The 25,572-nt window shown below is 41.0% G+C and overlaps 1 protein-coding gene across 4 annotated transcripts in view; it reads left to right on the forward strand.

Annotated features, from left to right (window-relative positions):
- The window catches only part of mtcl1 (microtubule crosslinking factor 1), a 111,062-nt gene extending 91,796 nt beyond the window's left edge, over nucleotides 1-19,266 (forward strand). For 2 of the 4 annotated variants that reach the window (XM_079569654.1, XM_079569655.1), the window contains 5 exons: nucleotides 1,635-1,865; nucleotides 6,944-7,234; nucleotides 9,181-9,254; nucleotides 11,210-12,635; nucleotides 18,882-19,266. In XM_079569654.1, coding sequence (XP_079425780.1) covers nucleotides 1,635-1,865; nucleotides 6,944-7,234; nucleotides 9,181-9,254; nucleotides 11,210-12,635; nucleotides 18,882-19,073 — 2,214 coding nt within the window. In that variant the 3' untranslated portion in view covers nucleotides 19,074-19,266. Of the gene's footprint in view, nucleotides 1-1,634; nucleotides 1,866-6,943; nucleotides 7,235-9,180; nucleotides 9,255-11,209; nucleotides 12,636-12,771; nucleotides 13,021-14,431; nucleotides 14,477-18,881 lie in introns of those variants that run through there. The other 2 variants (XM_079569656.1, XM_079569657.1) reach the window with 2 other exon arrangements.
- The last annotated feature ends 6,306 nt before the right edge of the window (nucleotides 19,267-25,572 follow it).

The following is a 25,572-nucleotide window of genomic DNA, read 5'->3' on the forward strand; positions in this document are numbered from 1 at the left end:
TTCGTTCCGGATCAGTGCGTTCTAAAAGCGGCGCTCGCGTTACCTGTAAATACACGAGCAGCTTAACGCTGTGGTGTCAAAAAGCAGGTTTAGAAATGTTGTTCTGATCATTTCTGCACTCAAACTGCCTCCACTATGTTACTAATTTAGCTTAATTCAAAACTAGAGGTGGGCAATAAATCATCTACAGGATGATATAAAATTGCTGTTTGGAAGATTTGCACATTTACTTTATTAAAGTAGTGTGGAGTTTGTCTCCAATGTGAAGAAATGTGGGTGATGATTAGGGGAATATATGAGTAAAAATAGGGGTGAAAATTAAGAAAAATGGAGGGAAAAGGAGGAGAAAATGGGTCAATAATTAGGTTAAAAAATTAGGAAAAAAATAGGAAAAAAAATAGGGGGGAAAAACTTAAAAGTGAGGAAAAACTACGTTAAAATAGGGTCAAAAATTTGGGGGAAAAGGGAACGATTAAGCTAAAAATTATTTTAAAAAATAGGAAAAAATTAGGGGAAAATGGGGAGAAAATAAGGTAGAACTTAGAAAATAAGGTTTTGGGAAAAAATAGGTTAAAAATTAGAGAGAAAAAAATGGAAAAAAATAGGAAAAGGTTGAAAATAGGAGAAAATTTGGGGAAAAATAAGGCGGGCAATATTGGTGGAATATGAGGAAAAATTGGGGTGAAAATGAAGTAAAATAGGGGGAAAGGAGGCAAAAATGGGGCACTATTTAGGTTAAAAAGTAGGAAAAAATAGGGGAAAAAATTTAAAGTGAGGAAAAAATAGGTTGAAATAGTGTCGAATATTGGGGGGGAAAATTAGGTTAAAAATTATGAGAAAATTAGGGGGAAAATAAGGCAGAAATTAGAGAAAATATAGAGGGGAAAATGAGGAAAAAATTAGAAAAAATAGGTTAAAAATGAGGAAAACATAGGTTAACAATTAGGGGAAAAAATAGGGGCAAAAGGAGGGGGGAAAATGTAAAGGTTTTGGTTAAAGATTAGTGAAAGATTTTGAAAGAAATTACATAAAATAAGAAAAAATTAGGAAAGAAAATGCTTTAAAAATGAGGAAAATGCAGTAAATGTTTTTTTTTTTGCCCTTTTGTCGCCTGTTCAGGACAATTATCTTTTCGGGCGAAAGCACATTTTTTCATGTTTCTCATGTTTTACAAAAGAATCGCTTCATCCTCATTTTCCAGAAAGTCTGCAAAAAACATTTCGACTTTTGTCCATATTATCGCCTAATTCAAACAGCTTCTCTCCCCGTTTTTGCAGCAGATAATGGACGGGGAGTAAATGGCTTTTGATTGTAGAGGTTTTGTCGAACGGCGGGATAAGAGACCAAACATCGCAGCTTTGCTTTGAGCGGGATTGAAATGCTTAAACAAAGTGACTTCTTTCAGTGGGTAATTACCTCATGAAGCCCATTAAAAACAAGGACAGCTCCCTCTTGAAAAGATGAATCACCTGTTTGTCTCTTCTGATGACCACTGTACGCCGTAATTACAGAAGCACTTGGCCTAATCGCGGCTTAGGAGCCTCTCGTTTCACAATAAAAGTGATGAAGGCCAGATATGCAACAGTCTGATGAGGAAGAACTAAAGCGCGTGTGTTTTTCTCCCCCCGTTGCAGCTGAAACACGAGGAGGCCGACGCCGACACTGACGAGGCGCTGAAGCAGGAGCGCGAGGAGCACCGGAGGCTTCTGTCGGAGAGCCACAGCGCCACCTTGGACCTGCGCTGGAAACTGCAGCACGGCGAGAAGAGGTGGAGCCGTGAGAAGAACGAGCTGATGGAGAGGTTCGAGAGAGAGAGGCAGGAGTGGGACAGCAGCATGAGGGAGATGCACCGCAAGATGGACCGGGTGAGAGCCACACCCACACAGACCATCAAGTACGAACTGGGAACCATCTCGTCATAGAAGGGGGCGTGGCCTCACCGAGGGGGAAAATACAATCTTTAGAGAAACACAATTTTCCACTCTTTTTTGCCATTTTCTGGTGGAATATGAACTTATTTATCACACATAAATAAAAGCAAGTCTAAATCGGGTCCATATGGATGTTTATTCACAGCAGATTATTCAGGAGAAGCGAAAAACTGCACTTTTAGCTCGCGCTAGCTACCCATTAGCATTAGCCCGATGCTAACATGATGTGGGCTGTTGAACCACTTTGCTCCTCTCCATGTCTTTGTATCTTTATTTAGTAGAAAACCATATTCATATTTCAGCATTTGTTTAAAGCAGTACTAAGTAACTCTTGCCCCTAGAGGCCATAAGCGCAACTGTAGGTGTTGTAGCAAGTTACGATTTTTTTTACTCATTAATTGTCTTGGAGTGTAAATACTACGCTGACAGAAAAGGCGAAGGGAGAGAGGGCTATTGTGCATCCAATTATACAATGGAAATATTTTTTTTCACTCAAACTTGGCTGTAAATACTGTTTAACGTGACGTTAGCCCGCAGTTAGCTTTTCCGGTTAGCATGTTAGCTTCTTCTTCGTGATTCCACTAGTGTGTATTGGTGGCTTCGGACCGGTGGCAGTCAAGTTGCAAACATGGTTTTCTGGCCAGAGACACCAGGGGGAGATGAAAGACCCTCCAATCATCCCATAAACACTTGTATTAACCCCAGAGGGAGTACGGGAAGGATTTATTAAGGTAACTTAGTACGGCTTTAAGTCGTTTTTGAATAATTAGAGAAAGTTTAGATTTTTCTCCAAATAGTTTTCCCCCTTAACTGTTTTCAAAAATGACCATATATGGGCGATTCCAGAGATGCCGTCTGTATCTATAATTTCTACTGGTATAAATTAAAAAAATAAAAATTGGGAGGGAAAAATTAAGATTTTGGACAAATGTAAGGGGAAAAAGTGGACACATTTGGGGAAAATTTGAGAAAAACAATTGGAAAAATATGGAAAATTTGGGAAAAATTATGTGGGGGTAAAATAGTTATAAATGGGAGGAAAATAAGAAAAAAGCCCTTTTTGTAGTTTGAAATTAAATGGAAGGAAAAGGAATAAATTAACATTATTAATCTGTTTTGGTTCTATATGACATATATTTTAGTGTAGGTATCGGAAAAAGTTTGGTACGGAAAATCCTTCAGGTGTCAGTATCAAAAACCAAGTATTGTTAAAGGGACTAGATGCAAGTTGGTCATTTTATACTCACTACTGCCACCTTACACATGACTGCAGCTTCTATATTAAGCTTCAGACCCGAAGTAACAACTTTTTGAGTGACAGTGCAGGATTTTAGGGCAGGTCTGAGCTCATTCTATTAGGACATGGCTGGAACAGGTAGGGGGAGAAAAAGACATCATTTTAACATTTTTATACTCTGTATAGTCCCTTTAAGATGATCATTCTTTTTGCAGTATGCTCGCAAAATAAAAGACAAAAGGCGACCTTTGTGAAGTGTCTGATTCACTCACCGATCCATGACCTTCAGCTCAAAGAAACAGAGCTCAGGCTTTCATTTGCTGTGCACAAACATGCTCCAGCGAAGCACTAAATGACACCACAGTGGAGTGACACTGGGGAGGGAGGGGGGGGCTAACTTCACACAGGTCAAAAGATGATCAGCCTCAAACTCTCAGTCACATGTTTATCCAACCGACTTAAAAAAGCTGGCTCACTTAGGGAGGGAAGAATAAACACCACGGCCTGCTTTACATGCTCGATCTGTGCTTCTTGAATCGTGCTCCAAAAACAACAGTAAAGCCTCTTCCTTGTTGTTCTAAATGCGTGAGAGGCTCGTCTGCCCTGCTTAGTGCTCTAACTTTGCCTCTGTCTGAGAGCGAGAGCAAACTCGGGGAATCGCTGAATAATTGATGTCCGCTCTGAGCTGTTGTAATGAGCTGAACTCTTCTCGGAGAGGGGCCCACGGCGCCTCGGCTTTAATTTAACTCCGCGTAATATTAACATACAAAGAGGTGCGCGGCGCGGTAATGAAAACGCAGAGACGCCGCTCCACTCCAAAACAGAAAGTCGTGAAAGTGCTGATGCAAAGAGACAGGAGATGTATTATTCAGATGTGGTTAGAGAGAGAAGGAAGCAGGTCAGGGGGAAAAGTGGCTTAACGATGAGATAAATAAAGCCAAGGTTAAGTAGAGCCGTGCGGTAAGAGGAGCCGCCTCGCTCACTCAGGGCAGCTCTGGCTACGATCGTAACTTACCCCCACAGAGTAAAGGAAAAACACAATCAATAACCCTGCAGGCGGGTTATTAAAAAGTGATGCAATTAAAAACGTGGATTATCACTCATTCTAGCATGTATCTTTTTCAAGTGCAATTTCCACACCCCATTGGCAGATAAAACAACCTGAAATAAAGACAAAATGAACTGAATTGAGTCTCAGAACAAGTGATTAATCAGTTGAAATGCCAAACTACATCTTAACTTGTCAAAACAACTCACATTTAAAATATTATGCTCAATCTGAGTCTTTGAACTTATCTAGATATATTTTTTGGAGTGCTGTCGGGCAAAGCATCTGTAAATCCATCTATAAATCTACACATGCGACGTCCTTTCCTTTTTTCCCCCTAAAATCCTGACATTAGAACATCCAGCAGAATTTCCTGCAGGATGTTAAAATGTGTGCGATGCTTGCAATGGGACACAACCTCGCCACTAGGACTGGGGACCTGGGTACTGCCAGGTAAATAATTCTTCAAATCGATACTTGGTTTTCGATATAGATAACCTGAGCGATACTTTTTTCTATGCCTATCCTAAAATATTTGTCATCTAGAGCCAGAAAATAGAACAGTAATGTTAATTTATTCCATAAAAGACTTAGACAAGTTATATTTAGTCTGGGGACCACCAATTCATTTTCTCGTAGGAGAGGTGTGGTTAAGATCGTCCATAGTCGTTTATTGGGCGCGACAAATGTCTATCATGCGTCTGCACGTGGCCACAGCCAATCGTATCATCGTATCTGATGACGTATGACGCACCCGCTGTAAACCTTCGAGTTAAACTGTTTAGAACGCGGTCTAAAGCTTGATCAGAATATGGAGTTGCTGCTGTCATGTTGTATAAATAAATAAATAATAAATAAACTGTAAAAAAAAAAAAAAAAAAGAGAAATCCGTAAACTACAAGCTTCCATATGTAGCGCGTCATCGTCTCGCCGTCCCTCCTCGTTCTGTGATTGGTCCCCAAATCCATGCGAATACGCACACAGCAGCATGGGTACTCCCAGGCTAAAGAAGACTATGGACCAGATCTTGGGGCACGGGGGGCGCAGGCTTCTAGATTTTCCTTGTGAGAGGGCATTGCAAGAGGACGTGACATTCATTTCCTCGTTTACATCGCTCTACTATGTGTTCTTCCTCAAGCATTACAGGCTCTAAAAACTGAAGTCTGGAGTGGCAAGATCTCCAGAGTGAGCTCCTACTCAGCACAAAACGTTACGCTATAGTCTGCGTTTTGAAACACAAGATCGGGCCTTATTTCTTATTTAAAAGAACAGGCCACCGTTTTTCCATACTGTGATATGTTCTTCCCTGAGCGTAAACGAGTTGATACGTACCTGTCTTGTCTTTGTGCCCGTGGAAGAGCGTGGTCGCTTCTATCTTCAGCATGTTTGGAGCTGTGGGAATATACTGGAAGAGGCCAAATGCTAACAACATCTTTGGTCGTTGTGCGTGACTGAGGGCACACACAAAGACCAGACAGGTACGCATCAACTCATCTAAGATCAGGTAAGAACATATCTCAGTATAGAAGAACCGTGGCCTATTCTTTTAAGCTGAAACAACCAAGTCACTTCCTTTAATGCTTTCCCTGGACCAACACCATCAAAACCTGGTCTCGAAGATATATATTTTTTCAATACTTTATTTACTAACTTTTTTTTCCCGATACTACACTTGTCTTGTTTAGCGCAGGGGCGGACTGGCCATAAGTCGATTCTGGAAGAGCACAGAAGGGCCACTGGCTCTAGGGCCACCGGTCTGGCCCCTCACTTTACCTTACCCTTACCCCCGGGCGTGACCGAGCTTTACCCAAATCTAAAAGCCTAAAAGAAAAGCATCCAAAAACAAAAATGTGCTGGAAAAGCAACAAAAAAGTGACAAAAACACGACAAAATGTGAGGAAAACGTGATGACAAAGCAATGAAAAAAAACAACAATAACATGAATAAATTGGGGAAAAACAAGAGGCGAAAACACGACCAAAAAGTGACAAAAAGTGACGAAAAAGTAACGAAAACACGCCAAAAAGTAATGGAAAAGCAGCAAAAACATGACAAAAATGCCGCGACAACGTGACAAAAAGTTACCATCACTTTTCTAGATTTTAGCTTTCAAATGAGGCGTTACGAGTCAAGAAGCTTTTAGATTTGGGCAAAGCCGAACTGGAGAAAATGCTCTCGGTTAAGGCGGAGGGTAAGAGGTTAACATGTGTATTTGTGGAAGTGTCGCATTTACGCTAATTTGGGCCAGGCTGACCAGAGTCCAGGGCTGTTTTTCAGTCCCAGTCCGCCCCTGGTTTAGCGGTATCCAGCCCGACACGTCACTCTCACTCCATCATGTCGGTCGATGGGAAAACCGGCGCCACATGACTTGAATAGCAATGGCAGCCTTCAGTTATTACATTTGTCTCCATTTGACCGATGAAATAAACTCGTTTTGAAGTTTGTGGCTCATTATGTGGCAAAGCAAATGTTCTCGACTTAAGGAAAATAAATGAGGTACTTTATAGCTTTAATAGCACCAATTTACACTGAAACACTGCATCATGCAATGTGGCAGCTGTAATTGTGTCCATGAATGCTTTTGTCACTCCTCATAGAGTGACAAAAAAAAGCACTTATTATGTCCTGGGAAATATAATCCAACTCAAAGTGTCGTGAATATTTAATTGGTTTGCTTCATAATTTCTCCATAGCTATTCATAACATTGTCATTTCTTTGCTTCACAGCTGCAGAGAGAGCTGAACTCCCGCCACGCTGAGGGAGCAGAGAGCACCCCCCACAGAGGAGCCATCTCCCCGCAGGACAGTCCCAGCGCAGCTCCCCGCTCCCCCGGTCCCGCCCCGATGCCCACCACGCGCTCTCACTCCGACTCGGACGCCGTGCTGGAGGAGCAGAGGGCGAAGGGTCCCACGGAAAACCCCTTCGTGGACGCCCTCACCCTGGACCCCCTTGTCGGCCTGGACGTCCCGACGCCCACGGGCCTGGACAGCGAGAAGAGGTTTCCCTGCATGAAGGAGGTGCGGACTGTGGGCCTGTCTGTTCCTGCAAACTGTTTTCTTCAGTTTGGCATTACCCAAATATAAGAGCTTCTTGAAAAAAGCGTCAAAAACAGCAACAAAAATGTGACTAAAATGTGATGAAAAAAGTGATGAAAAAGTGACAGAAACGTAACAAAAAGGCAACAATAAAGGGACAAAAACGGAACAAAAGACCAACACACAAGTGATGAAAACGCAAAACAAAAATGGTGTGTAAAAAAAAGCCATAAAAGAGTGACAATAACGCAAGAGCAACATGGCAACAACACAAGACCAATTTTGCAGCTTTCAAATGAGGTGTTACCCTGGCCTATAGGCTGTAAGCTCCAGTCAAGATTCTTTTGGATTTGGGTAAAGCTGAAGTGGAGAAAATGCGCTTGAGATACTGAGATATGTTCTTACCTGAGCTTAGACGAGTATATACGTACCTGTCTGGTCTTTGGAGGAGCGTAGTAGCTTCTGACTTCACCCTATTTGGAGCTATAGGAACACATTGGGAGAGGCCAAATGCTAACAACATCTTTGGTCGTTTTGCATGACTGAGGGCACACACAAAGATCAGACAGGTACGTCTAAGCTCAGGTAAGAACATATATCAGTGTGGAGAAACGGTGGCCTGTTCCTTTAAGGCGGGATTAATCAACGCGTTGTTATGGCAACATGCTCTCTGACAGCACTCGCTCACTCTCAGTCTGAGCAGTCTGATAAAGTGCTTCTCCACTCGCGACTTTCTTCTTGTTGTCTCGAGCAGAGGAGACTCATATCAGGACAGTAGTTTGGCGAATAGAAGTGAGCAAAGCTGTTGTGGTTTGGGAGCTGAATCCACACAGCTCTCATCGCAGCAAGTTACTTTCAGTAACTACAGCTCTGTGAATCAGTGTTAATTTTGACAACATATTTTGATTTAGTTTTAGTCTTAGTCTTTTGACAAAAATGTAGTTTAATTTTAGATTAAGTCAACAAAATCGTTTCAATTTTAGTCTAGTTTTGCAAATAAATTTAGTCGACTAAATTTAAGACTAATTTAGTCGACTTTGCATTTATAATCATTATAATCACATTTAATCTTGTTCCTCTGCTTCATGGAGCTGCTCCCACATGAACAAAGCTCAGAGCTTTTCCTTTGGCCGTGATTGTAAAGCATATGAGGCTCTCTTAGACTTCTATAGTCTGAAAGAGCTTCTATAGAAGTTTGGATGATTTTAGTCTCTCCTTTTCATTTTGATTTAGTCTTATTTAGAAGACTAAAATATCTGGACATTTTAGTCATAGTTTTAGTCTTATGAAAAACTTTTAATTTAGTTTTAGCCCAATTTTACTCGTCAAAAATATCACTTTGACTTAAATTAAGACTAAATATTTTGGTCGACGAAATGAACACTGCTGTGAATGTGTACAGTCTAAAACAACCTACCATCAAGTTAATTCTCAGAGGTAAGATAGAAATAAGGTGCAGGTTTCAGTTGCGTTGTGTAGGGCCCCAGAAAGGTGAGCACCAACTCTGAATATGTTCACTATAGTATAAATGTAGTTGACTGCGTTCATTTTAGATTTAGTCGATGAACTAAACTCATACAAAGAAAATTGTGCAAAGGGTGTATAATAAAGCATCTTTATTGCACAAAAACCTCTTTTTTCCAAACACATATCCATATCATACAGCATCATCGGTGGAGCCTAATTCCATACTTTATTAATGCCTCCGCAATTCTGACTGAAGTTCTCTGTAGGTGCAGGTCATGTATTTTTGATGCTTGTGAGAGTTGTTTCATGTCATTGCAAGTGTTCTATACTAAACGCAAAAGCACTTTACCTAAAGAGCACTTTTCGACCTGGAACACACCTCTTCACTGTGCATGCTCCGTGCTCTTTGTGACTTGAGGTGAATTAAGTTGAAAGCGCTGTTCATTTGCTTTATGTTTCAGGCCTTGAATGAGCTGTCGGACAGAGAGGGGGAGACCTTCCCCGATGACGAGATGGGAGGAGGCAGTCTGCTCAGGTATCTAAGACCAGGCTCAAAAGGGCTCTGTTTTATATTATAGTATATGTTCACTTCCACACTGAAGGATGGATCAAAAGGACACATTTCCCCATGTCGCATCTGGCTGGAAAAAAGAGTTCTGATGGTATTTTGTTTGGGTTGTTTAATTTTTAATGATTATCTGTGTTTTATTGACTTTGATTTGCCTTCTGAGTATAATTTTATGCACTTTCACACCCGATTATTGTCCAGTAAAATACTTTGAATAAGTCTACTATGTGTTTACATCAGGCTGTACAAAGAAACTTGCCTTGTCTTGGAAAGGGAAGATTCTTATAGTTTGACAAATGTGACATTGCTGCAGAGGGTTGTCAACTCATCATTCAATGAATACAGACAATACATTTTTTGACTCAATATTTATCGTCAGAACATTTATTTGCATTCCCCCCCATTTTTCAAATCAAATACTTTTTACCCAAACTAAGTTGCATCTCATTGTATTGCAAGTTCATTGTGGGATTTTTTAAGATTAAGTACTTTTCAAGCAGAGACTAATTGTCATTTTTAAGTTTTAGAGTTAGTTTCTGTGGCATCATAAGGCCTTCAGTAATAAAGTTTATTGCAATACTTTCCTGCTTCAGTGTGTCAAACTTTACCCGACTGCGGATTTGTTCATTTGTCTTTAATTAGTTTGATTGTCTTTAGAGCAGGGGTAGGCAAGTTTGTGTCATGGAGGGCCGATTTTCTTCATTGCCAAAACACCAAAGAAACTCACAATTTTAGCCCAAAGTAAAGCACCTTTTCTCTACAAATATACGTTTTGCTCATAATATATGATGTAGTGGGGTGTTTTGCTGGGAAATGTGAAAATATTGACAGTATTTTCCACATTTTAGAGTCCTTTCACGTATTTGGTCTGTGATTTATGAATACATGTTTCTTCAAAATTGTCTTGGGGGCCAAAGGTTTCATGCTTTTAGGCCGAATTTGGCCCTCCAGCATAAAACCTGGACGTTGCCTACCCCTGCTTTAGAGTGATGTGGGGCTTGTTGCACAATGTGGCTGCGCTAGTTCCTCTGAGCTGAAGTTGTGGGCGCTAGTACTTCCTGTTTGTATTAATTTCCATTAAGATTAGCTCAGACCCATTTGAATCATCGTATTTCCTAAAGATTCTGTGGTGGACAGTGAGTTCCTGGTAGATGATCACTTCCTGCAGGTCAACGAGTTGCTGTACAGTGTAAATGTTTCCGTAAAGGGGACGTCTATGTTTATAAGGATCAGTGAGTTTGTCTTGAAGCTAAAGGCTAACATTAATTTCATGCATTATACAATTTGAAATAGTGCCTTTTATTTAAAAAAAAATGTATAGCATGTTAGCCTTTAACTTCAAGACAAACTATCAATCCTTTATGATCACAGGTGTCTCCGATCTGAACTCGTTACATCAAGATTCGAACACACAGTAAATGATCCTCTACCGGGAACTCACTGCCCACAACATAATCTTTAGAAAATATGATTCCAGGAAAAGAATACAAACAGGAAGTACTGGCGCTCACAAGTTCAGGTCAGAGGAACTAGCGTAGCCAGACCGTGCAAGAAGCCTACTGTGAGAGAAATGGCCGACATTAATCTTACTAAAACGCAAACCAACAGATCCACATTTAGGTTCAGGCTAATCAGTGATAATAGACAGTTTTCATTTGGTGAAATAGATAAAAAATAAAAAACATAATATAATAAGCCCATGAACACAAACCAACAGGGAACAACAGCATCAAATCTCAGGAAAACGAGCTCCTCAGTTCACATGAAGCAGCAATATTCTCAGAAAAACTTTAGTTATTCAAATGACTGCACTGCGTTGGTGTAGATTCTTAATAATATCTTTGACAACTCCCCAGAAACTAAATTAAACTGTAATAAAAGTCTGATCTATCTCTTGCTAATCCTGTGTCTGTTTTTTAAAGGGCCAAGTCCGTGTGCTCCATGAGTGACTTCCAGCGCCTGATGGACAGCTCCCCGTTTCTCCCGGACAAGAGTCGCCACAGCGACCGCGGCGGCGACGACGTGACCCCGCCCCTCTCTCCCGACGACCTCAAATACATCGAGGAGTTCAACACGAAAGGCTGGGATTTCCCAACGGCTTCGTGTCCCAGAGAGGCGTGGCCCGACCGGGGGTCCGAACCGCACGGGCCGGGGGAGCTGCTGGACCCCTACTCCCCGCCGCCCGCTTGGTTACTGACGACGAGCGCCACGTTGACGACGGATACAATGAGCAGTCCCGAACACTGCCACAGGACGCAGTTGCGGGGGCACGGGGCGGGGCCGGTGGGCGTGGAGCACTTCGGGTACTTGCACAGCCCGACGAGAGCGCCCCAGGGCAACGGGATGGGGTCCGGTTTGGGGGATGACGTTTTCAGCTCAGGGAGGTGGGGGCTCAGGACTTCACCGAACCAACCGGTTTGCCCCGCGGTGGGATACCCCTCTCCGCTCGAGCTGCAGCTGTCCCGCAACCTGAGCGACGACATGAAAGAGGTGGCGATATCCGTTCGGAACGCAATACGCTCCCCTCCCGGCCCCGTTCTCCGGGACATGTCCTGCCAGACGAACGGTTTCACCACGAGGGGGACCCAAACTACGCAAACCATCAGCGTCGGGCTTCAGACTGACCTGCTAAGGAACCTCACCAGCAGTCCGCACCGCTGCCTCACGCCCAAAGGGGGCAGCACTCCGATTTCCTCCCCGTCCCGCAATACGAGGAAAGTGCAATACTCGCCCGTCATCCAAAGCAAATTCGAGCGGCCGTGTTGCTCCCCCAAATACGGGTCGCCCAAGCTGCAGCGCAAGCCGTCGTCGTCCAGCAAGAACGACCTGGCGAACAGCGGTGCCCGCGCGCCCACCCCGACCACGCCGCAGAAGGGCAACAGCGAGTCGGCCTGGGCGCGCTCCACCACGACCCGGGACAGTCCTGTGCACACGACGATCAACGACGGCCTCTCCAGCCTTTTTAACATCATCGATCACACGCCGGTCAGCTTCGAGCCCTTGCCCAAGTTCAACAAGTCGCCCAGCCGCTCCCGTCCCGCCGAACCCAGCCCCATTCACGAGCACAGGACTCAACCGGACCCCGCCTCACGGACCGCTAGGGGGCGCTCTCCGAGTCCCGTTCAGCTCATTGTGGAGACGCACGGGGACAAAAACTCGGAGGTGGTTAGCATTCGGCAGGACTTGTCCGCGCCCCCGGGGTACACGCTGGCTGAAAACGCCGCGAGGATTGTGACCAAGAAGCTTCAGGAGAGCTGCAGGGAGGAGCGCAGGCAAGGGGGGCAGAGCGGCCAGCGGGAGCCCGGGAACAGGACGTCCGATTCGGATAGGCAGCCGGGGTGCATGGAGGTAAATATGCAGCAGCCGTGGATTCACCGCTTCATCATTCATTTGATTTGGGGCCCGTGTTTCTTAGACCAGTCGTATGTCTGACCGTCAGAAACTCAAAGACAACAGAAAGATTACTGTTATCTCTTTTCGCCAGGTTGAAAGCACTGACTGATGCATAATGGTAATGTTAACTTTACAATAATCTTCAATACTCAAACTTTGCTTCAGCTCTGTGTAAAAGCTCATCTTTTATGGCAGTGGTTCCCAACTGGTGGCTTTGGATTTCAATGATATTAGTGCTTTAAAGGGGAGCCAACAGGCAAAATGGCCATTTTTTGGAGCCTCTATCTATGTCATGACGTCATTCCCTCGTCAAAAACATCCCTGTTGTAGTACTTTGATCATTCAAGCAGGTTTGAGTAATACTATTAAACTGGAGTATGCTTTTTTGCTATTAAATGAAGATACAAAGACATTGAGAGGAGCAAAGTGGTTCAACAGCCCATAAATTAAAAAAAAAACGGAGAATGCTAACATGATGCTACATGTTAGCATCGTGCTAATGCTAACGCTAGCTAGTGCTTGCTATGACTGCCGTTTTTTCACTTCTACTGAACAATCTGCTGTGAGAAAATATCCATACGTAGGTTGTTCGATTTATTGCTGCATTTTTTTATCACGATTAACGATATTATTGTTTACCGTCCCATCCCTAGTGATAATGTAGCCATAGTGGTGCCAGTTATCAGTGGCCAAGGTCAGTAAAAGTATTTGGGGGAAAAAAAACACCCAAAACTTGCGCATATACAACTGGAATTAAAAGGGACGAGATGCAAGTTGGTCATTTTTAGACTCACTACTCCCACCTCAGGTCTTAAGCGTAACTGCAGCTTCTATATTAAGCTCGCGCACGACTTCAGACCCGAATTAACAGCTTTTTGAGTGAAGGATTTTAGAGGCAGTTGTGGTAAATAGGTCTGAGCTCATTCTACACATTAGGACATTACTGGAACATGTAGAGGGAGGAAAATACATCATTTTAACATTGTTAAACTCTGTATAGTCCCTTTAATATATTGACTTTTTTATAGAGCCTCTGATCTCTCTCTTCTCTCATGATTTTTATCAAGCAATTCCTAGCAATCCCACACTACATTCAGACGTGGGCAAGGTGGATGAAGTGTCTTGCTAAATGACACAACAACATTAAACGATGTTCGGAGCCACCTTGCATTGTGAATTAAGAGCATCGATGCCTTAAAACATATTGTAGAAGACAAACCAGTTGGTAACCACTGCACTTTGGTCTCCTCTTCTTCAATGCTAACTTTACTCTTTCTTGCCGCTAACTTTGACGCTAATTGTTGCTAAGCCTGGCTAGTTATACTCCTGAATGCTAAAAGAAAACATAACATACAGACTATTCAGTGTAAATGCAGCTGTCTCTACTCACTCAACTTTACCTTCAGAAATACATCAAATATGCTGTTAAATGAATGTTTATGAAGAGAATTGTTTCTGTTGTTCAAATGTTTGGTAGGAATGATAAAGCTTTTTGCTCGTCGTTTCTGCACAGATTAGCACCTACTATATAAACAACAATGACCCGGTATTTTTCCTCTGTCTTGTGAAAGTGCATCCATCCGATTTCCCCGTGTTTTGTCCAGGTCCATATTAAACCTTGTGCACCCTCTTCCTGGTTCACTGTGGTCAAATCTGTCGATTTCTTTGAATGTAATTTTCTCACCCTCGGTCCTTCTTCCTCTTCGTCCCGGTGAATTAACTCTCTCCCTCTGCTCCTCTGCTCTGGACAGAACCACACTGTCATACTAACCACCCCCTGGGGACTGTAGCCTGATGTAAGTTCCCTCTTTTGGGGTCCGTTTGACGCGACCCCGCCCCCCCCCCCCACCACACCTGCTGGACATGTGCTGTCACTGCATGCCTCACGGGACCGCTCCAGTCAAAAACGTGAACCATCGGAGTCAAAGCACCACGGCATCTGTTCCCTCTTTGAATCGTGCATGTCGTGTGTATGTGTCTGTTTTAAAGGAGCACACAGTGTGGTTCACGCCTTCACGAGCCGCTCGACGCTTCATCTAGTGGCGGAGAGCGGTAGTGCGGTTTGACAGATCATAGTTAGTGTTTGTAGGCACATGCGACCAAGATCCAGAGGCGGTCAAAGTAGTATTGGTCAAATATTTCTCCAATAAAAGTAAAAGTAGCTCTCTCAAATTGTTTCTTGCCTGGAAATACTGAAACCACCCCGCGCCTGAACCGAGCCCATTTCTCCTGTTCGGCTTTACCCAAATCTAAAAGCGTCTTGACTAGAGAGCGACACTGTATGCCTCATTGGAAGGCTAGGACATACAAAAGTGATCATAAAAAGCCTTTTTGTCGTCTTTTTGTCGTCTTTTTGTCGTCTTTTTGTCATCTTTTGTCGTCTTTTTGTCGTCTTTTTGTCGTCTTTTTGTCGTCTTTTGTCGTCTTTTTGTCGTCTTTTGACATCTTTTTTTTTTCGTTGCTTTTTCATTGCTTTTTGGGTTGTTTTTATGTCATGTTTTCGCCATGTCTTTTGGTTGCTCTTTTGTCACTTTTTTGTTGCGTTATTAACAGTCTTTTATTGTGCTTTTGTCATTTTTTTTGTTGCTTTTTCATTGCTTTTTCCCCCCTTTTTTTGCCACGTTATTGTGACTTTTGCGGCTTTTTTTTGTGCTTTTTCATTGTTTTTTGTCACGTTTTTGTCACTCTATTGCGTTTTCAACCTCATTTTCATCGCTCCATTGATGTTTTTTTTTTTTTTTTTTTTTAAGCTTTTAGATTTGGATAAAGCCAAACTGGAGAAAATGTGCTCCGTTCACACCGGGGGGTATGAGGTTAAGTATTCAAAGTAGCTTCTAAAACTTGTGAAAAATTGTGCCCAAGTCCACTCTCTGTACGGCAACACGACAGGGACAAAACTTCTTCCTCTTTGTGAGTCAGTGGCTTTGGACGGTCCACCTGCACAGCGCCACCTACTATTGTATAATCTTTCAAATGTAATGGAGTAGAAGTAATAAGCTGTCAGCCAAAAAGCTACTCAAGTAAAGTGCATATCCTCAAAAACTAATTACAGTACTTCAGTAAATCTGCTTTGTTTCTGACCACCTCTGCCAAGATCCTGGCTCTGACTAAAATAGAAAGGAGCTTGGGTGATTATGTTCAAATGCAGAGAGCGCATTTCCCTGCATGATATAAAGAAGATGTACCTCGCCTTATTTTAAATTATGTCGCTCTTTATGCACAAAAAAGTTGTTATTGGTGTGTGTTTGACCGTTCAGTGACTCTGTGGCTGTATGAGAGGTTGGCATAGCCCCGGTGGCTTCTCGGACCAGAGAAATAAAAAGGAGAAGCAACGTTCGGTCCTGAAGTATACGGACAGTTAGCAAGTCGGCTAGCCCTATAGCCGTTAGCATTAGCCATCAATCATCGCTAATTAGGAATGATCCAGATGTTTTCAGCTGTTGTCAACCCATCGATCACATTTGGGTCAAAGCCTCGTTAGAAATCATTAATGAGACAGACTTTCTGAAATTTTACTTTAGATACAAATTAGCGTAGGAAGTGTCCTCTGAGCTAAATGCTAATTCAGTTTCTACTTCTTGCGGGGTCAGATACACATCCAGTGGCCACTAAACATCATCTTAGAATATGTTTATGATGAAGAAATCACAGAAATTACATGCGCCTTGTTTCCCTATTCATATGTATGGGAATGGAATATTAAAACTGGTCCAGGATTCCACGGCTAACAAAATGCGTGCGTTAGCTGAAGGCATTTCCGTGGTTTCTATGTCTAGGACGCTCTAGGATCAATTGTTTTTAGGATTTCTGTGGTTTGAATATATGCATAACCATGGAGATTGTTCCATCTGCAGCGAAAACCTGCCAAAAATCTAAAAACAATAGATCCTGGAACGTCCTAAAGGCCACTGGGATAGAAAGTAAAGGCTAACCACTTACACAGGCTCAAGGGAGGGTCAAATACGCACCAATGTTTACTTTTTCCGGATAAAAAGCTACATAATGCACCTTTGACTTCCACAAATTGAAACACTTTCCTCAGTAACGTGAACCTGTGTGGCCCTTTAACTCTCACACCTCCTCATGTAAGAACATCTTTCGTTGTGGATTACAGATTGCTGTGTCAGATTTTGGTGAATTTTGTGCCAAAATGTTTCTCAGTGTCTGCAACACGACCCATCCCTCCACTGGACGTCCCACACAACACAGCACTGGGTTAAATCCAAACGAGTATATGTGTTTATCTATGATGTGCTGTGAGCTGCTCTGTGCTGCTGTGTGATCCAGGACCAGGAGACATTCACATCCACTAACCTCACCTCCCACCTGTGATTACACATGAAGGGCACGTCCCGCTTCCAGTATTTGGTGTCTCTGTTTGGAAACAAATTTCTATTAGACCTGTTTTTAGGGCAGTGAAGGTGTCGGATGGTTTCTTTCTCTCACCGCTGTATGACGTTGTACTGGTGCATGCTTCATGTCTTACAGACTCCGATTAAAGACTGTTGCCCTGAGCTTAATGTTTCCATCATTCAGTCATGACATTGTGACAGTTGGTAACACATACATTTCCTCTTTCTCCATCTGTCACTCCTGCAGTGTTAGATTTACTCCATGAAAGTAGTCCAACTGCTGAGTACTTCTTCTAAAAGTAATCTAGTTACTCCCTTGATTACTGATTACTTATTATTTACTTACTTTACTTAGTTTAGTTTTAAAACAGTTCATAGGAAGCAAACAAATGAGTTCACAGTAATAATTTTCTCACTCATTTTCTTAAGTTCTCTCAAAGAATAAAAATATGTTGGTAGTACTTATTCCTCTTATTTTTAAGTTCTCACGAAGCAAATATATTATTTCATTGTACTTGTTTTTTTCCAACTACTGACTACTTCTTCTAAAAGCCATCTCCCTTGATTACTGATTATGTATAGTTACTTTACTTACTTTAGTTTAAAACAGTTCATAGGAAGCAAACAAATGAGTTCACAGTAATAATTTTCTTACTCATTTTTTGAAGTTCTCTCAAAGAATAAAAAGTAGTTTTTAAGTACATATTCCTCTACTATAAAGTTTTCACAAACCAAGAATATCAGTTCATTGTACTTTTTTATTATTATTACTGACCACTTCTTCTAAAAGCAATCCAGTTACTCCCTTGATTACTGATTACTTAATAGTTACTTTTCTTAATTTAGTTTTAAAAAAGGATCAAGGATGCGTAGCTAGAGCCGGGACAAACATCGGATCGCAATACTTTTTGCTGTAATACCAAGTATGTAAGGATATGTAAGGATTACTGGTGTTCTTGACTCCACGTCGTGCATTAAAACTGTTAAATGCACAGCTCCGAGTTCTTTAATGCACTTATATCATGGTCCCATGAACTGAAAATGTTTATCTGGGCCTGTTTGTTTTTAAGTCCTGGACAAGAGTTATTTCACTTTTGAAGCTGTTTTACCTGAAAGTAGTTGTTTTACCAAGAAACAGCTGCAGTGGAGAGATACAGAATGTGTGTACGGACCAACTGTGGTTATGCGAAAATAATGCACATTTGATATACAGTACATCATATATATTACTGATTAATTTACTACAAGGCTATTTTTTCAATATTTTGTAATCTACTTTATGATAAATGGGATGTTTATAAGTTCATAGGAAGCAAAAAAAATGAGTTTTTTTTTAAGTTCTCTCAAAGTTCCTAGTACTTACTCCTTTTATTTGTAGGTTCTCAATAAACCAAACAAAAAATCATACTATAACAAATTTTATGAGATAAATCATCTCAATTTACTTGAAATGAAATGTTTTTGTCTTACTTTAAGTGCAAAATACTAGTTTCGTTGACAGATTTTTATCCAAGTTACCAAGTTTTTACTTATCGCACTGGGAAAAAATGTAATTATGTAATTTCCTAAAAATTAAAAGCACTTTAATTATTTAAATCTGAGCTGATTTTGAGTAGGTTTGGACTTTTCCCTTTGCACATTCGACAAGAATTTGAAAATAATGAATTGTCTCGTCAAGAATAACCCAATTAACTAAATGTGAAACTGTTTAACTAACTCCACTAATGTAGAAAATCTCATGTCATTCTGCGTCCTGTAACCTCTCCATCTCCTGTGAGACTTTGGGCATGTTTTCGTGTCCCCTCTCGCCTCCTCCACCCTCACTGACCTCTCTCTCTCTCCCCTCCAGGACCTGCCCCGCTCGCCCGTGGCTCCTCCTCTCGACTCCTGCTTCCTCCGCCCGGCCCGACCCGCCAACCGCCGCCCGCCGTCCCGCTGGGCCCGCTCCCCCTCCCCGTCCCCCAAATGGAGCGGGGCGTCCCAGAAGAGGTTCACCTTCCCTCTTCCCCGGGCCACAGCGGAGCAGCAGGAGATCGCGTAGACGTGAACGGGCTTTTCACCTTCGGACGATCCCGTGTGGAATACAGCAAGTACCTCAACGCCCTCACGAAACTCGCCCCGCTTTTCAAAGGCGGGACAGCGGGGCAAGGAAAGACTCTGCAACAAAAACATGGCATCAGTTGAAATTTCTTGAAGTCAGATTCTTGTAATTACAGCAGGTTTTGTTTATTTGATATTACAGGTGCTCGTCATGTAATTAGAATATCATGAAAAAGTGCTTTTACTTCTGTTATTCAACTTAAAATGTGAAACTAATACATGATATAGACTCATTACATGCAAAGTGACATATGGCATACAGTCCATTTTCAGTAATATTAGTATTCTAATTTTGGGATTTTTAATTTGGGGTTTTAACAAGCTGAGCCACAATAAAGGCTACATATCTCACTTTGCATGTAATGAGTCTATCATATATTAGTTTCACATTTTAAGTTGAATAACAGAAGTAAATGCACTTTTTCATGATATTCTAATTACATGATCACATTGCGCCTGTAATATTTCAAAGATAATTATTAATTCCCCTCACAATTTTTAAGTTCTTTCTAACTATAAAAAAAAGTTTGGTAAAATTATTTTTCCACACATTTTTAAGTTGCTGCTGAGTAAAAAACTTAGTTCATAGTAATTATTTTCCCTCATATTTTTAAGTTCTTGTTAAGCAAAATTAAGAGTTCATAGTAATTTTTCTACATATTTTTAACTTCATAAGAAGCAAAAAAAATGAGTTGACAGTAATCCTTTTCTCACTAATTTTTCTTATGTTCGCTCAAAGAAAAAAAAGTTCCCAGTTCCTCTTATTTTTAAGTTCTCACTAAACAAAAATATGAGTTCATAGTACTTATTAGATGTTTTTCTCTTACTTTAAGTGCAAAATTCTAATTTTATCTAATTTTTTACTAACCAAGTCAAAATTACTCAAATCACTGTCAAATATTCTTAAATTGAGCCATTTTTACTTATCGCACTGGGAAAGACTACGTAATTTTCTTTAAATAAAATAAAATTTGAGCGGATTTTGAGTATGTTTGGACTTTTTACCAGTGGACCAAGAATAATTCTTCTTGCCTCTGACTTCATAGTCGCATTCCAAGTGTTATCTTAGCAAAATGGCTTAAAGTGTGCTTGAATTTAGAGACAATTTTGAGAAGGTTTGGACTGTCTTGTAAAAAGATTGGTCATAGAACAAGCATTATTTCATTAAAATAGGAAAAAATTAACTTATAAAAAGACAAAAATAAATGTGACCCAAAAAAAGTAAAAGGCAGGAAAAATCCATCTTGTTCAATATACTCAAAATCAGTTGAAAATCTAAATTTGTTTGGAAATTGTGATCTTGCTTGACATTTTACACCAAAAGTTAATTAGACTGACATTTCCTGTTTTGTTCAACTTGCTTAAAAATATCCCAAATTTCCATCACTCTTCATTTTACTGGTGAGATAAGACTCTGAATTCAAGTCATTTCAACTCCTGCACGTGTTGCTCTCTGCAGAAACATAGCACCAGCTGAGCATCGGACAGTTTCTTATGGTACTCACAAACACGGTGCCTGTTCACACTTGAGTTTCTCTACGGGTGTCCGACTAAAGCACTGGTTCATTTCGGTTTTATAATGGATTTTACGTTTACGTATCTTGTATCATTTATGTTACTTTTGTATCAAAGCACTCTCTCGTTTTTTGTTATTGTCGATCGTCAAAGCTTGAACTCAGTGTTATTAATGTATAAAGAAAAGGGAAAACTAAACACAAGCGACGCGACTGGTTCTTATCTGGTCGACCAAAAGCCAAAGCTCTCGATTTACATTTCTACTCTCAAAATTTACTCCACAAGTTGCTTTTCTTTCTTAATTTAAGCTCTTACTTATTTCTAGATCGATGACTTTTACCCTCAGACCTGGAGCGCGACACTTCCCGGTCCCCCATTTGGCCCGCGGTCCATCAGTTGAGAACCACAGTCCGAGGCAGTCACATGATGTCATTTCTGATGCTGCTCTATAGGTTTTTTCTGATTGTGAGTGAATGTTTCGGCCTCTTTCCACCGGAGGCGTGTGGCACAGTCTGGGTCAGTGCAACGTTACTATTTTTAAGGTTTTTACTCTTAATAGTTTGTGCAGCCCAGAAAACATTAACATTTCTAGACGCTCAGCTGCTTTACATTTGGTCGGCTGTTCATTGCCCTGAGGCAGACTGACAGAAGAGTGGCCGCCAATTTGCGCCTGAGGTCTCTTTGACAAATGCCTTTAAATACATGTAAAATTCAACATTATACGGTCACTTTTGTTATGGACTTGGTACTTGGAATTATTTCAGATGCAAAAGAAGGTGAACTGGAATGCTATTTGAACGTAATTTTAAAGGGGAAAGGCTATTTAAACATTTTTGCAATAAAATGTACACATTTACAGTATATCTAGATAAGTTTAAAAGTTTCAAATTGAGCAAAAATATTTTTAATTTAAGTTGTTTTGATGAGTTAACCCTTTAATAGTTTGCTCAACCGTTTGGTAGAGCTCACTTTATCGAATCATGTGTTGTTTCTAATTCTGCCTATCACTAGCTTTCAGTTCAAGTTTGTAATACTCAAAATATCCAGTTTGGACTAGTATAGGTTGGGGTTGGGCTAGTTAGGGCTGGTTTATGCTGGTTTAGAGCAGGTTTGGGCTTTTTTTCTGACCAAGTTTGGACCGGTTTAGAGTTTTAGACTGGTTTGGACAAGTTTAGACCAGGTTTGGACTGGTTTGGACCAGTTTAGAGCAGTTTTGGACTGGTTAAGACCAGTTTAGACTGGTTTAGACCAGGTTTGGACTGGTTTATGCTGGTTTTGAAGGTTTATAGCTATTTTTAACTGGTTTAGAGGAGGTTTCAATTGGTTTAGATCAGGTTTGGACTGGTTTAAGGCCGGTAACTCAGAGGTCTTTCAAAAAAATCAATAAACATAAACTAATAACATTGATGCTTTTCCTCCAAATGCTTAGAAAATACAAAAATGGGTGTAGGGAGTAACATTAAAGGGTAATGGTTTATTTAGGCATTTGACAGATTTTTTCATTTCTTCTGAGATGTTTCTAACTCGATTCAATACGTCTTTATTTCAGGTATTGGTCAATGGGGTAAGAAAATTGCACCCATTGGCAGTACTTTCTTTATTCAAGCTGTTTTGCTGATAAATAGTACTTTTAGTTGTCCATTTTTTCAATCAGTAACACCCTTGAAATAGGGGCTACACAGAGGATAAATAGAAGGTCCGAGGGGTTCACAGTCACAAAACAAAAAGGTTAGGAACCACTGATATCGAGAATGTTAGTTATTGTTTGGAAGATTATGCAAAATAAAGATATAGAGCAGGGGTCTCCGACAGGCGGCTCGTGGGCCACTTCCGGCCCGCGAGATGATTCAATCCAGCCCCTCAACTATGACATTCCTGTGCGGAGTTATGATTTTTTAAGGAAATGCTCACTCCAGCCACTAGGGGGCAGCTTAGTTAGAGAAAGGAAAGAATTCCGCACGTGTCCAGCAGAGGGCACCGACATAGTTAGAGTTCACGATACAAACAACACATTATAGCCACATGGTGAATGGACAGTCTGCCCTAGGGCGGCTAGGGCGATAATAGTAGTTTACCACTGTGGATTGAATAAATAATGACTACAGTTTGCTGTTTTTATGAAGTTACAGTCCAGCTCATTAGTTTTCAGTTATTTTCCCGATTAAAACATATATTTTTGCCCCCAGGAAAATTTACTTGGAAACCCCTGATATAGAGTGTCTTATGATTGGCAAAAAACAATAAAAACTGATTAGAGTTTATTCTAATCATTAAATGGTACTTGAGTGATTTTGAGTGAGTTATTTTCGGTCAATGCTCAACATTATCGAGGAAGTTTCCCCGAACAAATCTTGAGTAGGGCTGCACAATATGAGAAAAAAACGCGATATTCGATAACAGTGTTGAACATTAATAACATTTAACTCAAAACTTTCCATTCAATTCTAAGGAGTTCGCTTTTTCACAGTCAAACGGAAGATTTTGCGCTAATAATTTGCCGACACATATTGGTTCGCCCTCGATAGCGAACATGCTGCGTCATTACTCTCCCAAACTGACCCAGCCTCTCCCACAAGCCCCGGTGTGGGCGTGGCCTTTCCCGTCTCTGTCGTTCGTTCCGTTTTTCGGGAGGTGTACAGATCTCTGCATGCCTTTGGGACACTAGCACTTGTTTAGTGTTTAGTGCATGTACATACGAGCCGTAGTGTCTGTGGTCACTTTCACCGTCAGCGGATTTGCATTGATAAGATGTTTTTAAGTAAATTATTATTATTGTACCTGGAGGCTGTCTTTGTACAGTTCATACTATTGGATATGAGTTTCTTTTGACAAGGAAAAAAATAATTATCTGAATGTTTTAAAGGAAAGTCTATGTCGAACACAATCTAAGAGCTAAATAACGAGAGTCTAATGTAAAACTGAATGGTAATAAATCTGAATGTGTATTTACAAAACTCTGGTGTCTGGTTTTTCAAAATCTCAAACGTAAAAAGGCGTCTGGACAAAGGAAGTGCCGAGACAAAGAAAAAAGAGCTCCTATGAATGGAAGTGAAATGAGTCAACTCAACCAAATCCAGTCCAGACTAGAGCTGGGTACCATTAGACGATTCCACTATGGTATTGGAAAAAATGTTTAGGTAGTTCTGGTATAGAAAAAAAAAAGTTTTGATGGTTGCTTCAGCTGAAATAAATGATTCCCCCCCCCACACACACACCTTTTTCCATATTTTTCAGTTCAGTTTTTTTTTTTGCCCCATTTTCCCCTGATGTTTTTTTTACACATATTTTCTTTATTTACCTAAATTTTTCCAGAATTTTTGCAATTTTATATTACTGATATTTTCCCAATTTTCTCCCATTTTCCCTTTTTTTCCCTGATTTTTTTTTCCTTTTTTCTTTTTTTTTTTCTTCCATTTTTTCATATTTTTGCCAAAATTATCCCCATTATTCACACATTTCTTGACATTGGAGATGAACCAGATATTTCACATATTATTGTCCTGTTTTCTGGTTCTAGATGACAAATATTGTAGTACAATTATCAAAAAAAAAGTATCATTCAGGTAAAACCAAGTAAAGCCTAAATCCTTTCCGTAGTCCCTCTGGGGGTAATACAAGTGTAAATGATATGACTGGAGCGTCTTTCATCTCCCCCTGGTTTCTCTGGCCAGAAAACCACAATTGCAGCTTTCCCTGCTTCCTGGTCGGAGTCACCAACACACACTAATGGAATCATGAAGAAGAAGCTAACAGGCTAACAGGCAAAGCTAACTGCGGGCTAACACCACTTAAACTGTATTTACAGTCAAGTTTGAGTGAAATAAATGATCTCCATTGTGTAATTAGATGTACAATATCCCTCTCTCCCTTTGTCTTTTCTGTCAGCGTAGTATTTACTCTCACGGACAGTTAATGAGTTAAAATAACGCAATATGCTACAACACTTGCAGTGGCGCTTATGGCCTCTATGGGCATGAGTTACTTAGTTCTGCTTTTCTGCTTGCACCAATACTCAGGCACTCAAAACTAGTATTCAGATCTAAATCATGTATTCTGTAACAATGATAAAATTGAGGTTTGGCATTATATTGACTTTAAAATGTGCCCTGCTCTTGCTGCTGCCTGTATAAACCATGAACAGAGAGAGAGAGAGAGGGTGCAGTGAAGATTAGTGCTTCTGTTGTGACAATGTGAAATAAAATCTGTTAAATTTACAGAACAGCTGCGGTGCCATCCAAAATCTGTCTGCTCTTAAACGTTATGCATGATTTATGATTCAATATCAATGCACCGGTTACTTTAAAGGGGAAACCGATCAGCAAAGAGCAAATTAAAATCCATTGATACTAACAAATAATAATTGCAGAACTCATTAAGTGTTTTCATAGTGTGTACTTCATTGTAAAAATCTTCCAGTAAAAGGTTGTTTTTTTCCTCATAGTTTTCAGCAGAGATACATCCGTGGCTCTCTCCTCTCTCTTCTTCCTGTTGAAAGCAAAACCTCATCCTCCTCCTTTACCGCAGGGGCATCAGGATCTCCCATAATGCACTGGGATACATGCATTATTGATGGCGTGAGTGTGTAAAAGGGAGGTCCAGTCTCTCCTCTTCATCTCTGAGTGCACATGTCGGAGGCCCGTCCTGCGCCGTTAGGGAACCCACAGGAGGACGATCAAACCCGCTTCCTGTTATAAAAGATCGAGTCAATACGTCCGGACTGTGCAGTGAATGAGAGGAGGAGAGGAAATCGCGCACCGCTAACATTTCAATGATGATTTCTTTTTTAGGTGAGAGCGTGATGCATAATCTCCACATTCATATTCTGACCGCTCTCCTCTCTGCCCCAAACCCCTGTGCTGCTATAATCCCGTAATCCCGTGTGGACAGAGAGTTCGAATTTGACAGCCAACAACCCGAAAGTGCAC

Source organism: Gobius niger (genome assembly GCF_951799975.1).
Source record: "Gobius niger genome assembly, chromosome: 13".
NCBI lineage: Eukaryota > Metazoa > Chordata > Actinopteri > Gobiiformes > Gobiidae > Gobius > Gobius niger.